General features: G+C 36.5%; 3 protein-coding genes across 7 annotated transcripts in view; all 3 read left to right on the forward strand.

Annotated features, from left to right (window-relative positions):
- LOC139939427 (band 3 anion transport protein-like) overlaps positions 1-12762 on the forward strand; it is a 115407-nt gene extending 102645 nt beyond the window's left edge. For all 5 annotated transcript variants that reach the window (XM_071935324.1, XM_071935328.1, XM_071935325.1 and 2 more), the window contains 5 exons: positions 882-1048; positions 1947-2200; positions 3955-4124; positions 5212-5385; positions 6636-12762. In XM_071935324.1, the coding sequence (XP_071791425.1) occupies positions 882-1048; positions 1947-2200; positions 3955-4124; positions 5212-5385; positions 6636-6692 (822 nt within the window). In that variant the 3' untranslated portion in view covers positions 6693-12762. The remainder of the gene's footprint in view (positions 1-881; positions 1049-1946; positions 2201-3954; positions 4125-5211; positions 5386-6635) is intronic.
- Positions 12763-13639: 877 nt separating this feature from the next.
- Positions 13640-15790, forward strand: part of LOC139940164 (band 3 anion transport protein-like) — a 41091-nt gene continuing 38940 nt past the window's right edge. The window contains exon 1 of the mRNA XM_071936452.1: positions 13640-13749. The gene's annotated coding sequence lies outside the window, so the exon portion shown is untranslated. The remainder of the gene's footprint in view (positions 13750-15790) is intronic.
- LOC139939561 (uncharacterized) lies at positions 14767-15702 on the forward strand. The gene has a single exon (XM_071935559.1). The coding sequence runs from the start codon at positions 14767-14769 to the stop codon at positions 15700-15702; it is 936 nt and encodes a 311-aa protein (XP_071791660.1).

Here is a 15790-nt window from a genome sequence, read left to right on the forward strand (position 1 = left end):
ATGAAAGTAGAGATCTTAAATCATGCAAATTGTGTAAGAAGTGCCTCTTTGTGAAAGCACTGACAAATTAATCAATTAGCAATGCTTCTGTACACTAGTACAAAGTTTGAATCTGTAACAATCTATAACATTTGTTAATATGTAAAGTAAAATGTTGTTTTATTTTTCTTCTGAACTCCCTTATATTTAGTGTTATATGAAAATTGTTGTGGTTAACCCTCAAATCCATCAGTTCTTTGAAATGTACTTTTCTTACCCACATGTTTTTTAGTAGGGGGCCACTTCCCTCCTTACAAAATCGGTCATGTTTTGTCAAATGAGGGCAGTGTTTCATGATAACACAAGATAAAGTTAATACCACAACATTAAAAACTAAGGGCAAAAATGCAAGGGTGCACCTAGGATTGTGTCTTTTTTTTTTTTGGGGGGGGGGGAGGGTCTCAACAAATATTTTGGGTGTGGTCCAGGGTACAGCCTGAAGGCCCCCTGGTGGGTCCAGGTGTAATGCCCCAGTGGTGGACCCTCTGGGCTTTTGGCATTTTGGGGGTAAACAAAAATTAAGCCAGTCAAATACATTGGGGAGCTAATATCAACTGTCCACCCTCAAAAAGTGTTTGTCCAAACGTTTTCCTATAATTATGTGCATGGATGTGTGACTATATTTGTGTGCCCTTTGAAAGTTTTGTATAAAAATCCTTATAATGTCAATGATTTAGGTACCTGTGGCAACTGAACAGCTTACTCATGCCTTCTTCACCTTATATCTAGAAATCGTAATTCTTTACTTTTGTCTTACCTAACAATCAAACAAATCATTTACAGCTGGTTCATAATGTTGCAGCTCGTCTTGTAACATTCTTTTGTATTTTATCTTTTGGCAGAAATTGAGCATCACGCATGGTTTCACCCCAACAGATCCCTGTAAGAGAGGTTGGATTATTAACCCATTGGGTCTCAACCACCCACTCCCAGTGGGTGCCGTCTTTGGTGCAATTGTACCCGCTTTTTTACTCTCAATTCTTTTGTACATGGAAATACTCTTGACTGGGTAGGTGATACTTCTATTTTTTTTAATGATTTGTATGACAGATAACAAATGTTTGCATAGTTTTTATAAATCATATATACTTGATACCAATCATGTTGTCTCAGTGCTTTCCTGCATTTCACCTCTGTGAACCCTGGTTTGAATCCCAACTCTGTCCGGAGCCTTGCTTGTTGATGAGGGTTTAAATCCCTAACCGATGCATGGATTTTTCTTATTTTGTGTTTTCCTCAAAGATCAAAAACTGAGATTTCTCCTTCATCTCTACATTGGTATCTGCATGCCTATAGGTCACAATGCTAGTAGCTTTTGAGGCTCCCTTGGTTTTATAACAAGAAAGCTATAATGATAATAACAACAATTTTGCTCATTCCTTGACTTCATAATAGGGAAAATGTATTTGTGTGTGGTTGAAAATAATGTTACTGTTTCATTGAATTCGGGAAACATGAACATTTTGGTTCCCTATTTGAATGAAAGTGTTTAAAGGCACTTGACTCCTTTGGTAATTGTCAAAGACCAGTGCACAAAATAACAAACCTGTGAACATTTTGAATACATTTGGCGTCAAAGTTGCAAGATAATAATGAACAAACCAAAAAACGCAATTTGTGTGCTTTCAGATGCCTAATAAAAGATGCCTAATAAAAAAAAAGTTACTTCAGAAGGAAGTTTGAGTGAGAAATTACTTCTTTCTCGAAAACTATTTTACTTTAGAAGGAGTCGTTTCAGCTACCCATTGCTCATTACCAAGTAAGTTTCTATGCTACTAATTATTTTGGGTAATTACCAATAGTGTCCAGTGCCTTTAAAAAAACCTATTTACTCCCTTACACAAAATACAACTTTTTGTTGCATCCATTAATCTATTACAACATCTTACTTTGCTTTCTTCACCTAGGCAATACGTTAGTAAGAAGGAGCACAAGCTGCGTAAAGGGACCGGATTCCATTTAGACTTGTTTCTGATGGGTGCGCTATCTCTACTAGCTGGTCTCTTTGGTCTACCATGGATGTGTGCTGGCACAGTCCGTACTGTATCTCATCTTGGTAGTTTGAGTGTGCTAACTAGGACTGAAGCCCCTGGTGTCAAACCTAGACTAGATCACATCAAGGATCAACGCATGACAAATTTTACTGTCAGCTTACTTATAGGTAAATTTGTGTTTTCTTTAACCACTCACTGTGATTACCTGAGTGAGTGAAACTTTAAAATGTTTTTGGCTCCCTGTTCTAGCTCAATTAGGTTTAAAATTGTCCTCCATATTTTTAATTGTTTACAAGGCACATCCACTATTTATCTACAGAAACCAAATATATGCCTTCTAGAAATGTACTTTCCAAATCAAAGTCCCTTCTCATCACTTCCACCCCTGTCACAAAATCTTACGGGGCTCAGTCATCCCAAGTAGCTGCAGCTGAACTGTATAGAAGGGCATACCAGAGTCTGTTAAAGAAACAGTCACCGTTGGGCAATAACAAATCGATCTAAAAAACCTTTAATTCACCATAAGTTGTTCTTCTAGTGTGTATTTATTGTCCTGTTTTTTGTTTTTGTTTTTCCCCCTATCCAGCGCATAGGGACTTAGCAATGATATGCACTTTACAAATGCAGTTTTATTATTATTACCACCACAATTTCAGAATTTTTTTCTGTGCTCACCCAAGTGAGTAATTTTTGAGACATTTTCTGGGGGAGCAAATCATTGTCATAATTACATTTAAAGCCATTATACACTTTCGGTAAACAGTATTGTCCAAGTCCCACACTTCGTGTATCACAACTTATATATAAAATAACAATCCTGTGGAAATTTAGGCTCAATCGGACATCGGAGTCGGGAGAAAATAACGGGAAAACCCACTCCTGTTTTCGCGCGTTTCGCCGTGTCATGACATGTGTTTATAACAAATCCGTAATTCTCGTTAACGAGAATTTATATTGTTTTACCGTTTTCTCAAAAAGTAAAGCATTTCATGGACTAATATTTCAAGAGAAGTCTTTCACCATTACCTTCTGTAAACCCTGTAAATTATTTGTAAATCTGTGAACTTTTTTTTTTTTTTCTGTACCGAAAGGGTCCAATGGCTTTAATCTTCATTAACTTTTTGCAAGTCTTTTGGGGCAGAAAGTTTTTATTAGGCCTACAAATGCAAGCGTTTTTTTGTGTAAATGTTTTCTTTTCTTCTCCCCTTCCTTTTGGGTCAAAAGTTTTGTTTAATATAATAACTAGTAAAAATTTATGCTTTGCCAATGTGTAAACTAAAAGTAGTTATTTCATCAGACCTTTTGTGTTGTTCCTGAAATGAGACCTACAGCTTTACATACCATCTGAAGCCCTCAGCAATAGGCCTAAGTGTCTTGCTTAAAGCCATTGGACCCTTTCGGTTCAGAAAAGAATAAAAGTTCACAGATTTACAAATAACTTACAGGGTTTACAGAAGGCAATGGTGAAAGACTTCTCTTGAAATATTATCCCATGAAATGCTTTACTTTTTGAGAAAACAGCAAAACAATATAAATTCTCGTTAACGAGAATTACGGATTTATTTTGAACACATGTCATGACACGGCGAAACGCGTGGAAACAAGGGTGGGGTTTTCCGTTGTTTTCTCCTGACTCTGATGACCGATTGAGCCTAAATTTTCACAGGTTTGTTATTTGATATAGAAGTTGTGGTACACAAAGTGTGGGCCTTGGACAACACTGTTTACCGAAAGGGTCCAATGGCTTTAAGGACACAATTAAGTGTCAAGAGCGGGAGCTGAACCCATAATCTGCTGATCAGAAACACCAGAGCTTTAGTCTCAGCCATGACACCCCTACCAACCATTAGCTAACCTACTCGTCGACCCCTGTCACCTACTTTGGGTTCTAACGAAGTATTTTGCCTTTTTCTTCTTCTAGGTTTGACTCACTTCATAGCTCCTCTCTTGAGAGAAGTTCCTATTGCCGTCCTTTATGGTGTCTTCCTCTACCTTGGTCTCAGCTCCTTGAGTGGTATCCAAATTATTGAGAGAATTAAGATCGTCTTCATGCCAGGAAAACACCACCCGGACAAAAAATATGTCCGCATGGTCAGTCATGTTTTGCGAAAGTCAGATTTTTATATTAAACAAATTATGTGATCACGCAAACTGAGTAATTTTTTTGACCCAAGTAATTTTTTTTATTATGCATTTGAAAAGAGCATAATCTTTGCTTTAATACTATTAAATATATGTTGATACCACCTTTGATTCAAAAGTTGTGAAAGTAGAAACACCAAGAGATGAGTAAGAATGAAACTGAGAAAAAGTGGCTTAAAGTAGAGTTGTTATTCATCGCCATATTATCTTTCAATGTCAATATCAAATAAGATATTTTTAAGCATTTAAATTTACAAAAAACAAAACTTGAGAAAATTTCCCCCAAGTTGCCTGTTTTGGCTGGTTTCTCCATAATAATATTTCCGACAAGATGACTCATTCAGCTTTAGCGCTTAACATATACAATATTTAAAAATGTACAATGTACATTTGTAATGCCAACAGAAGCAGTTCTAAATTTTACATCTTACCGTCTTTTACAAAAGAAAAGTCCTTCGGTATTTCTTGTTATTTTTAAAAGTGTATTCCTAGTAGTGCGTTTAGACAGTCACTCATTTCAATATTCTAGTGTAGTATATTTCCAATCAAGGCACACACAAGGGGGATCAGGTTGGTTCAGTGGTTTTTTCATTGTCTTTTACCTGTGTGGAGACCCTGGTTCCAAAGACTGGAGCCTTGCATGTGGATTGGGTTATCAGTTCTTACCTGATTTGGGGGTTTTCCTCCCACATTTTAAGCTGAACACTTCTTCTTGTTAACTATGCATCCTGTTATTGGTGCTAATTGTGCTGTTGGTTGTGAAATAAAAACAACCAAAAAGATGGAATTTTTGTTTGCATCAGGGATAAAGAATATTAATTTTGGTTTTACCAATATACACTGATGTTTGTTAGCACTGTATATACTCAGTACTTAACCCGAGCTCTGGATTTGATATATCTACCTGTTTCTTTTTTTTTACAGAGCTCGGGAAAGTACTGGGTATACAGTGCTAACACACATCAGTGTATGGGTAAAACAAATTGATAAAATAAACTAAATAAGATACTAACATTGATCTTTACTTTTATTGAAGGTCAAAGCCTGGAAGATGCACATCTTCACCTTAATCCAGATCGTCTCTCTTGTTGTCTTGTGGGCGATTAAGACGTCTATTATTGCAATGGCATTCCCCTTTGGCCTCATCCTTCTTGTGATCATGAGACGGAAACTTCTTGGTTTGTTCTACACTTGGCCGGAACTAGAAGCGGTAAGTAACTCCCAGAGATTGGTATCAAGTCTCTAAAGCCATGTTCCCATTGGACTTTTTTCTTTTTTTAAAAGCACTGCAACTTTTATGTAGAATGACAAAATTAAATCCAATGGGAACACATTGTTAACTAAATAACCTTCCTGTCATTTGATCGTGAAAGACTTCTGCACAGCCCTGATAGAAAAAAAGTCCTATGGGAACACGGCTTAAGTCTCAATTTGTTTCTGATCACAAGATGCAAATGTTGGCGGCTCTGCTATATAGTACAGAAGAAGGGCTTAAAAGACAACTTTCTCCTTTCAATTGAAGCTTTTTTTAACCCTCATGCAATCAAAACCCTATCCTCATAAATATAAAAGCGCCATAGTTAACAAACAATAAATGATGGTTTTGATGGAAAAAGTCTTAGTCTTTTTTTTGTATAGAATGACAAAATTAAATCCAATAGGGACGCATTGTAAACTAACCTTCCTGCCATTTTACCGGGGGACTTCCGTGCAGCCACGATAAGAAAAAGTCCAATGGGAACACGGCTTATAAGTCTCAATTTGTTTCTGATCACAAGATGCAAATGTTGGCGGCTCTGCTATATAGTGCAGAAGAAGGGCTTAAAAGACAACTTTCTCCTTTCAATTGAAGCTTTTTTTAACCCTCATGCAATCAAAACCCTATCCTCATAAATATAAAAGCGCCATAGTTAACAAACAATAAATGATGGTTTTGATGAAAAAAGTCCTAGTCTTTTTTTTGTATAGAATGACAAAATTAAATCCAATAGGGACGCATTGTAAACTAACCTTCCTGCCATTTTACCGGGGGACTTCCGTGCAGCCACGATAAGAAAAAGTCCAATGGGAACACGGCTTATAAGTCTCAATTTGTTTCTGATCACAAGATGCAAATGTTGGCGGCTCTGCTATATAGTACAGAAGAAGGGCTTAAAAGACAACTTTCTCCTTTCAATTGAAATGTTTTTCTTCTTGGCGTTACCCTCTTGTATTCACAGCCCTTTCCTCAGAAATATATTAGCACTAGTTATCAAACGATAAATGATGGTTTTGATGGAAAAGTATTCATTCTAGTTTGGAATAAACAAAACTTAGGTGCCCTCATTCGTTCAGTTTCATCATACCTCAGCGATAACTGAGATAATGTATTAAACCTTAGCGTACCTGATTATTAATAAAGTATATGACTGGTATCAAACAAGCATGGATTCTTATCTATTATTCTTATTTCCTCCTCAGCTGGATAGTGAAGAAGAAGAAGAACATGAAGGATATGATGTGTCAGACGAGCCATAAAGAACTCTTGCAATATACTTGGAGCTAAGAGAGACAACTATCAGCCACTTTCAAACTACACAAAATTGTTCATCTTGTCTAATATGAGAAGCTGATTCCCTGGCTGTTCATTATTGTTTCACATTGCTTGAATGTGGCAAAAAGGAGCTGTCTATCTGATGAGGACAGTGGTCAATATAGGCGCTCAATTCTCCTAAAGAGCTGTTAACTTTTGTAATATTTGGAGCCAAGACAGATGTTTGGCAAACTTGACAAAAAAAATTCGGATATCTTTCAAACCTTACAAGCTTGATTATGGAAGGACAGATGGGCAGAAGGTGCTGTTAATTTGAGAGTGCTCAATTCTCATTGAAAAACTGGAGTTTTCAACTTGAGTGTCTTTTTGTTGCAGGCTCTTTAAAACAGCTTTTGATGGCTGTAGACAGGGAGCAAATATGACCAAAAGGAATCGACCAAAATGTAATGAGTATTATCAAGACCAGAGATTATTTATGTAAACAAATCATTTCTATTGATTGGAGTAGTTTAAGAAAAATAGAAATAACTTGGTTCCAATTCGACATCTTCTACAGCAACTAAAGACAGCTAAAATATTATCATTGGATCCCACATTTAGAGGCATTTTTTAAGAAAGAGTACAACGCATATTTTTACATCATAAGATCAGTGTATCTTCACATTTATTGGTCAGTGTTGTCAGTAACTGAAGTTTTAACATATTAAGATTTCAAATAACCATCTTACGGAGTATCATAGTAGATGTGAAATGAAATTAATTGCTTGAAATTCAAAACTTTATCTTCTTACAAATAATCAGTACAACAGCATTTGTATCTGTTAGCAGCCACATTGCTTATTCCATCTGATGGAGGTAAACACTCAAATGCAAGATTTACATCAAATAAGTAAGGTTTTCCATTGATTTTGTTATAGTCACAATTATGAGACACTGGGGAGTCTTTGAAACTCACAGAGTCAAATAATTTTGAATATTTTAGACACTTAAGCCTGCAGTGAACATTGGTTATTATCAAATACCAGTATCCACACTTGATGTGATCCAACACATGAAATAGTGAACCTCTAAAAGCAACAAGAAAATAGTGAACAACTTTTCAAAAAATGGGATTTGAACTCAAAAGACAACCAGTAAATTAACAATTAAATAACAAGTAACTCAATTCTCAACAACAAAAGTGATTTGCCCGTGTATTTGTTTCCACAGAACTTTGGAAAGTACTGAGTACACAGTGCTTGATACACAATGGTGTATGGGTAAGAACAAATCACACAATCATTAGTGGTCACCATGACTGAAAATAGGGAGAAGTCCAATATATTGGCATTGTTTGGTTCAATGGGGAGTAAGTTGCAATATTATAACAACTGACCTTTGACATGAATACAAATCTTTCCATCTGTATTTCCTATTAGCATTTGCTGCAGTCTTTTTATACTGATATAGTCTGTATGTATTATCATAATATGTTGTTGATAGATCAATCTCTGTAAATGATATGTAAGAAAGAAGACAAATATATATGCAATTTTAACACAAATTTAGTAAAGATGGGCACAATTAAATTGCCCCTTTTATTTTTGTAGATTATTCACTGGTCGTTATCTATAGTGAAGTAAATTACAAGTTTACGATGTTATTATAACCGTTGTCTTATACATGTCATTAATTTAACAAAATAATAGGGACACTAAACCTGAAATGCCAAAAGCTTGATCTTACGTAATGCTGTGTGATGTCATATGTTAAACATCTCACTTTCTTGTGAAGTAATTAATCATTTCGTTGACCAATCCATGTTACATATACATGCACTTGGGTTTTATTTGCATGTTTATGTTTAAATCAAACACTTAACAGATGCTTTTTGTTTGCTACTTCAACTGTCCAGAGTTCAACAATTTTGGAACAACTCTTTTTTTGTACGCCCCAAAACACAAACTTGTTGTTTATCCTCGTTTCAAAAATGAGTGTCACACAAGGCCAAACCTTATTCACAAGCGCAGGAGTATTTCTTAACTCACTTCAGTTTCATCTCAGGAGAAATCAGTCAAGTCTGACAGGATGTGGGAAAATATTGAGCATTAAACATTGATAAAAATGTGACTTAACATTTTAAGATTAGCTTCAAGATTGACTAATTATTTTTTGCTCAATAGGTAGAGCGCCGGCACATTAATCAGTAGGTTGTTGGTTAAAATCCCGCTCTGGTAATTTTGTCTTTGTTAAACCCCAAGTTATTATATATTTCTGCAAACTTAAAAGATTGACATGAAAATCGAGTTTAAAATAAATAGGAAAACAAGTTGAATGATCATTAAAACGAGCAAAATTGTATCACTGCTTAGTTAATAAATTTATTTCAAAAATAATGTTGCATGTTTTTATTTACACGTATATAAGGACTGCATCCAGAAGTTGAAATTTTTAGAAAAAAATGTGTTAAGAGTATGAATATGAAGATGAGGTTGGATTTTCCACAGCCCACCACCAGAACCACATCAAGTATTCCCACATTAATTTTACGACGTAAAACTTTGTTTTAATTCCACCATCAATTTAGCTGCATTGAGTTTAGGAAATTAGAACTCATGGCGTTTTTTAATTATATAATTAAACATTTGAATGACTGAGTGGTAATTTTTAGCTACCCTCAAATTACTTTTTAAATTGTTTCTTTTTTAGCAGATTTTTTCTATTATTTATAAAACTGTTATCAATATAATTTTTATGGATGCTCTGTTCAACGAAAGAACAATTTTCTTTGCGAGTGGTTGTGTTTTGATTTATTCATAGGTTGCTTTTTAATACATGCTTTTGCAGACACCTTTGCAGAAACAGTTCTAAATGAAGTGTTTAGTTTCAACATTTTGCCTTGAGGAGTACACAATTGAGTTTGATGACGAAAAGGGTTTATTAACAAATAAATGGGCATTTGTCTTCACAAAGGACTTTTAACTCACAGAGAAACTCATTTTGATTTGACTGGCAAATGAAAATAATGGCTGTGTATCTTTAAAGAAGCTTTTGTTAAACCTGGTGTTTTTATTATTTTGAAGTAGATAAAAATTCATTATATTTATATGTAAGGATTCTGATAAATATGCAATAAAATAGAATGGGAATATTTTGTAATGATTGTTAAATGACGATTGTAAGTATTTTAAATAAATTGGGGCTGATTTTTAGGCACGTCCTTAATTCTCGCCAAAAAAACCCATATCCATCTACAAATTGGTAGCCATAATTAAAATTTATTGTATGAACAGTTGATATCTATTGTCTAAATCAACAGCTAGGTAGCTTACTACCTAACAATATAATGGTTACCGTAAAGTAAAATGCCAGGCGTGAACCAATTAAATTGTAGCAATGACAGTTTACTGTAATTTGACCGATGGCCGAAGTGCAAATATATTTTGTAGCAATTGAAATACATTTTGAAAGTAAGACTAAGAAGTAAATTGACATCTGCCCTATACTTGCTGCTCAGCTTGCACCTAGAGTGGATAGTGTGAGAGGGTCTTAGGAATGTGAATGATTTTCTGTATTAATGTGTTATTCATTGGAAGCTAAAGAAAGGTGTGATAATATTTAGCCTCTAATAGCCTCATGGGATTTTGTTTTGCTATAAATTCTTTGCTGGTAGGTCAGATGTTACTACCCTTTTTCTCTATATACATTAGATATGCCTGCGGGATAATTAAATAAGGATTGCAAGCAGATGAAGCCAACGTGCAAAGTAATAATAGAAGGTGATGTTTGGATATTTTGAAGGAAAAGATGACTGTGGGACAGGTTATGTGTGTTTTGAAATGTGTGAGCTTACGGTGTGCCTGTGTTCTACATATTGGAAAAATGGACCCCACAATGGAATTATTTAGAAAAGGGAATAATAAAACAACAATAGCAGGACCCCAGAAACTGGATCCTTTTAAAAAGGGTGTCATTGGAAGTAAGAGTAGATTCTAATTGGAGTTTTGATGACACAAGTAGGAATGCTCTTAATATTCGCTTCACTTCGGACACACTGGATGCAAGATGGATGCCATTGTTCGAGGTCCTCAACAATGTATGTCAGACTTACATTTTGTGACTTGTGAATGACCTGATAGCTGTGAAAGAAGTAAGGTTGAGAATACGTATGCTAACAGGGAGTCAAATTAGTTGATAAAAGTTGGTAGGGCATATCACCTCAGGTTTATTGAGTGTGAAGGTGAGGTTGCATAGTGGTGACTGGATCATCACGGTTGAGGTGCTGTGGTCTAAGTTCAGGTTTATATCGTTAAATGTTTAAGGTAGAGGTTTTGTAGGATTAGGATTAATTGGGATGTTTAGGGTACATTCATAATTATATGTTTATTGGAGATTGGTGCCTCATTGGCGATGCATTATGTGTAGGTTTGGTGGTGACAGTATAAGTGAGCATGGTTTTATTGGTGTGACTGCGATGAGATTTTTCAGACTTTTATCTGAACTCCGACTATTTTTCATTGTTCCACAAAAAAGAAAGGCTGCCATTTGATCTACAACACTAGTGCTTTATAGACACTGTTCCTAAAAGCCCTTTAAATTCCAAACCCTCCCTAGGGGTCATTTAAAGGTAGAAATGCTATCATTTCAACATACATGTAGGCCCTATGTCATAAAATTTGGATCCAACATGTACTTTCAGATTTGTTTTGCCAGAAATTACTCTCATCCCTGGTTTATATAAGGGTTTGAATGGTTGTGGGTTGTGAAGAATGTTGAGAAGGTCGGTATCCACGTGGTGGCTGAGCGGGCAAGTTGTGTTGATAGGAATGAGGTCCAGGTTTGTTGGGGTTTAATTGTTTCAAAGCTGGTAGGTTTCTGTATTTGTGACGGTTTGGCGGACAAGATGATGGATGAGTTTGTAGGATTTGAAGTTTGAGGTTCACTTGCAGAGAATGGTCGGCAGAGTGTATGTAGTGCTACAATAACTGGTGTTTGTATCAAGTTTGGGACTTGTTGTTTCCTAGGTGTGGAATTATTTGTATGTGTCTGATAGTGCATGCCACAGCTTGAAGAGGTACATTGATGAGGTAGATCAGTGAGGTACTGAGTTACTTTTGAGGTTATGCTCCAGTGGAGTGGTTGTATATGTGTGTTTTAAGTTCAGATCCAGTAGGTAAAGGATGGAAAGATGTATTTAATGACGAAAGTGGTATATGCATGAAAAAGTGTCTTATACTTGAGGATTGAATGATATATCCGGTTTATTTACTCATTAACATCAATTAAATTTAATCAAGTGATCCAAAGGCTAAAAGTGTTCAATAAAAAGCAGAAGTTGCATCAAATTTGAAACCAGCATGAGTGGTCGGCTATTTGGGAGCGGGGGTTATCGAGAGGTTTGAAATGAGGTCAGGGTAGTGCTTAGACAGAGGTCTGGATTGAGTGAAGTATAGATTGGTTTTTATAAGTTGGAGCAGTGAAAGATCAAGTTTGAGTTTTTTTCTCCTTTTTTTCTTTTGCATGCCCAGATGGAGGTCATATCAAGTTATAGCTCTGCTGTTTCATAATGGGATAACACAATTTATGTGTCACGAATGGAAGAATTAGTCGGATAAAACTTCAGATTTGTTGGGAGTGTACTGGAAATGAAAAAAGTGAAATTGTTCAAAGACATATACAAAACATTTTTGGCTTCTCACAATTATCTTTGCATAGCATGAAATAAGTGTGTGACTGGCTTTATGTAATGATATAGAGGATAAGATTTGAACAGTCAAAGATGTCCTGTATAGAGTTCAAGTATTTTTAAAGAATGTGAAGAAGATTTTATAGCATGGGCATAGCTGTAATACAACAAACCTTATATGATTATGTTGAGTCAATATTCAGGATTTTATCGTGCAAGTTGAACTTGTTATCTTTAAAATAATTTTTAAAAGCTTTTTATATCAGGCTATAAAATGTTAATTAGGGGCTGCTGTAAAAGGAGTATTTGAGATTGTATTTTATTTTAATCTAACTGGATGAATGATGTAGAAACATAACTATTTATATAATATATACTTACTATTACTTGAAGACTTTTTCAGAGAAATATTCATGTATATCTCAGGATGATTCTGAGATTGAAATAAATCAACAATTACTCAAACTGAGAAGTTTTCTCTGTGTACTTTTTTTGCCATCAGGCATTTTATAATTTTGTGTCGTATTCATGTTAAGTATTTAACTTTATGGCACATTGAGTAATTTTGGATCTTAATTTAACAATTCTGTTAAATTTGTTTAACCATGGCCCAATTTCATAGAGCTGCTGAACACAAAAAAATTGCTTAGTATGAAATTTCTTCCTTGTTTAAAACAGGATTACCAACCAAATTTCCATTTGTTGCTTGTTACGGGTATTCAGCTGTTGTTGGCTTATCCTGAAAATCACATGGAAATTTGGTTGGTGATCATGTTTTTATCAAGGCAAAATTTGTGATGCTTAGTAAATTTTTGTGCTTCATTCATTCAATGGTTTATTAAATTCGCTGCCAGCAGCAGAATTACATGAACAGTTACATAGTTAAAAATGTGGAGTAAAACATCTTACACAGACAAACGGAGAGGGAGAAGTACCATTCACTCTTATAGGGATGAGAACAGTTACTTAAAATTAATTAATTAAACACTAATAAATGAACAACAAACATAAAGTTATGAAATAGCACGCGACCATCGCATGATGAGCAGGTTTATACGTGTGTTCAAAAACATTGAAATTTTATTGTTAATGCCATTATCGATAGCGCGCCTCCGCCGATCTTAACAGAATGTCAACACCCAGGCACACATGTAAACACAACCCATGTGCTTTTTTGTTTTCATGACCTTATTGTTCAAAGGTCAAAATGCATAATTCATTTATATCTGTCAGGTGACCCATTTCACGCATGATCATTGGCTGGAAGTCATTTCCAAAATGGCGCGTGACGTTTATAGGTAGGCGTACCTTTTTATGGCAGGCTTTTCCAGAAAATTCAGCACTGCCGATGAGATTTAAGCCGTAATCTGATAAGTGTGAGTAAATCCGATTAACCAAACTTTGTTTTTCAGACGGAATGAGTAGTTTAAGTATGCATTGCAGCAGGCTAGGTAGGGTAGGATCGGACAAACCAGTGCCACGACTTGAACTGAAAACCAGTCATGCCATTCGATCACGTACACATTACGTTACATTACACGACATAGTCACGGTGCATTGCCCAATATCCGGTCATACACAATTTCTGAGATTTCCTTACCCAAATGTACTCCTTTGCATGTCAATTTTAATTGTGGAAAAATTTTACGACCTCGCCACCAACTTCCGGCCTGTTTTTTTTTTTTTTTTGCACCTGAGGATGTTTTCAATCGAATGGGCTAGGATGAATAATTTAGAAAAAGTGGTTTTTATAGGGGAGCGGTTCAAAAAAAAAAAAGGAAAAAAAAATGTAAAAACCTCTAAAATGTATATAAAAAAACACCCCGTGATTTTTCTACAGATCTCGTTTCTCCCTTCTCTCCTCGCTCCTGCCGTCTCTCTCATCCAGTCTCCATGTATCTCTATCTGGTGTCTCTGCTGGAAGAAATGGATAGTTAGTTAGCAATCAATTAAATAATGTAATGCAGTACCGGGAGTCGAACCTGTAAAGCAGAGTTAACAAGTTATTATACATTCATAGTCCATAGCCTAACCAACCGGGCTACGAGGCGTTGATACCAAACTTAGTTGTCTGTCCTAGATGTGTTTGCCATTACCTGGGTCAATAAAGGTCATAATGAATATGTAATTTTAATGAATATTAAAATAAGATGTCATTGTCCAGTGCTTTGCATAAGTTGAATATTCATACCGTCCTGAATGACGAACTCCTTCACACATCAGTCACGTGAAAGGTTATTTTGGATTGTTCCACTAGTACGAGTCCCGAGGGGAGTTCCACCGAGGACGCACATAATCACCCAGAGTCATTATTTAGAAAGTCTCCCAATTGTTCTTTTGGGCTATATAAGGAAGCTCTTGAAGACTTGAAGTCATCTTGTCATGCTTGAACCATGGCTACCTTTTGGAATGCTGAGAGATTGTTTGAAACTGTTGCCACGACGGATGCTGCAATTGCGTTCTGCAAAGAACGTGGACTAATTGCCGACGCCCCCGATTGTCGGTACTGCCGCCACCCGTTGACATGGTCCGTGAAGACGGACCATGCCGACAGGTTCTCGTGGCGGTGCACACATCAGGGGTGCCGGAAGCGGTCTCGCAATTGCAGCATCCGTCATGACAGCTGGTTTAGCCACAGCAAGATGTCACTGAAAAAAATCCTCAAGCTCACCTACTACTGGGTGACACGAGCGACAACCTCTGCGGCAATTAGAGAAACATCTGTCCACGAAGGTGAACAAACAAGTAGTAAAACTGTCGTGGACTGGTTCACTTTTTGCCGCGAGGTTTGTCTTCGTGTCGTCGAGGAACGATGCAGCAAGGGGATTGGTGGGCCGGGCATGACGGTCGAAATCGACGAGTCGAAATTCGGTCGCCGGAAATACAACCGAGGTCGTTTGGTCGAGGGTAAGTGGGTGTTAGGCGGCATTTGCCGTGAGACAAAGGAAATTTTCCTGATTGAGGTGCCAAAGCGGGATTCAGCGACCCTTATTCCTTTAATTAAGGAATATGTGGCCGCTGGATCCACAATCATATCGGATTGTTGGAAAGCGTATGATTGCCTCAGTCAGGAAAATTTTACTCATCTCACGGTAAATCACTCCTTAAATTTCGTTGATCCCACCACTGGCGCTCATACTCAAAATATTGAGTGCCAGTGGTGGCAGATCAAGAGGAGTCTGCCGAGCACCCACGCTACCAGCTCTACCGACGGCTTCGGTTTCCGGTTGGCCGAATACATGTGGCGCTGTCAGAATGCCCTGGTCGACCACTTCGACCAAATCCTCAGTGACATCTTGCTGTTGTATAAACCACCAAAACGTTTTTGAATTGGACCGTCCCCGACAACTCTCACGACTACCCTAATTTAAGGCACTGCTCCGCAGAAACGCCAATCAAATAAATCCAAAGATAGAA

Source organism: Asterias amurensis, chromosome 7 (genome assembly GCF_032118995.1).
Source record: "Asterias amurensis chromosome 7, ASM3211899v1".
NCBI lineage: Eukaryota > Metazoa > Echinodermata > Asteroidea > Forcipulatida > Asteriidae > Asterias > Asterias amurensis.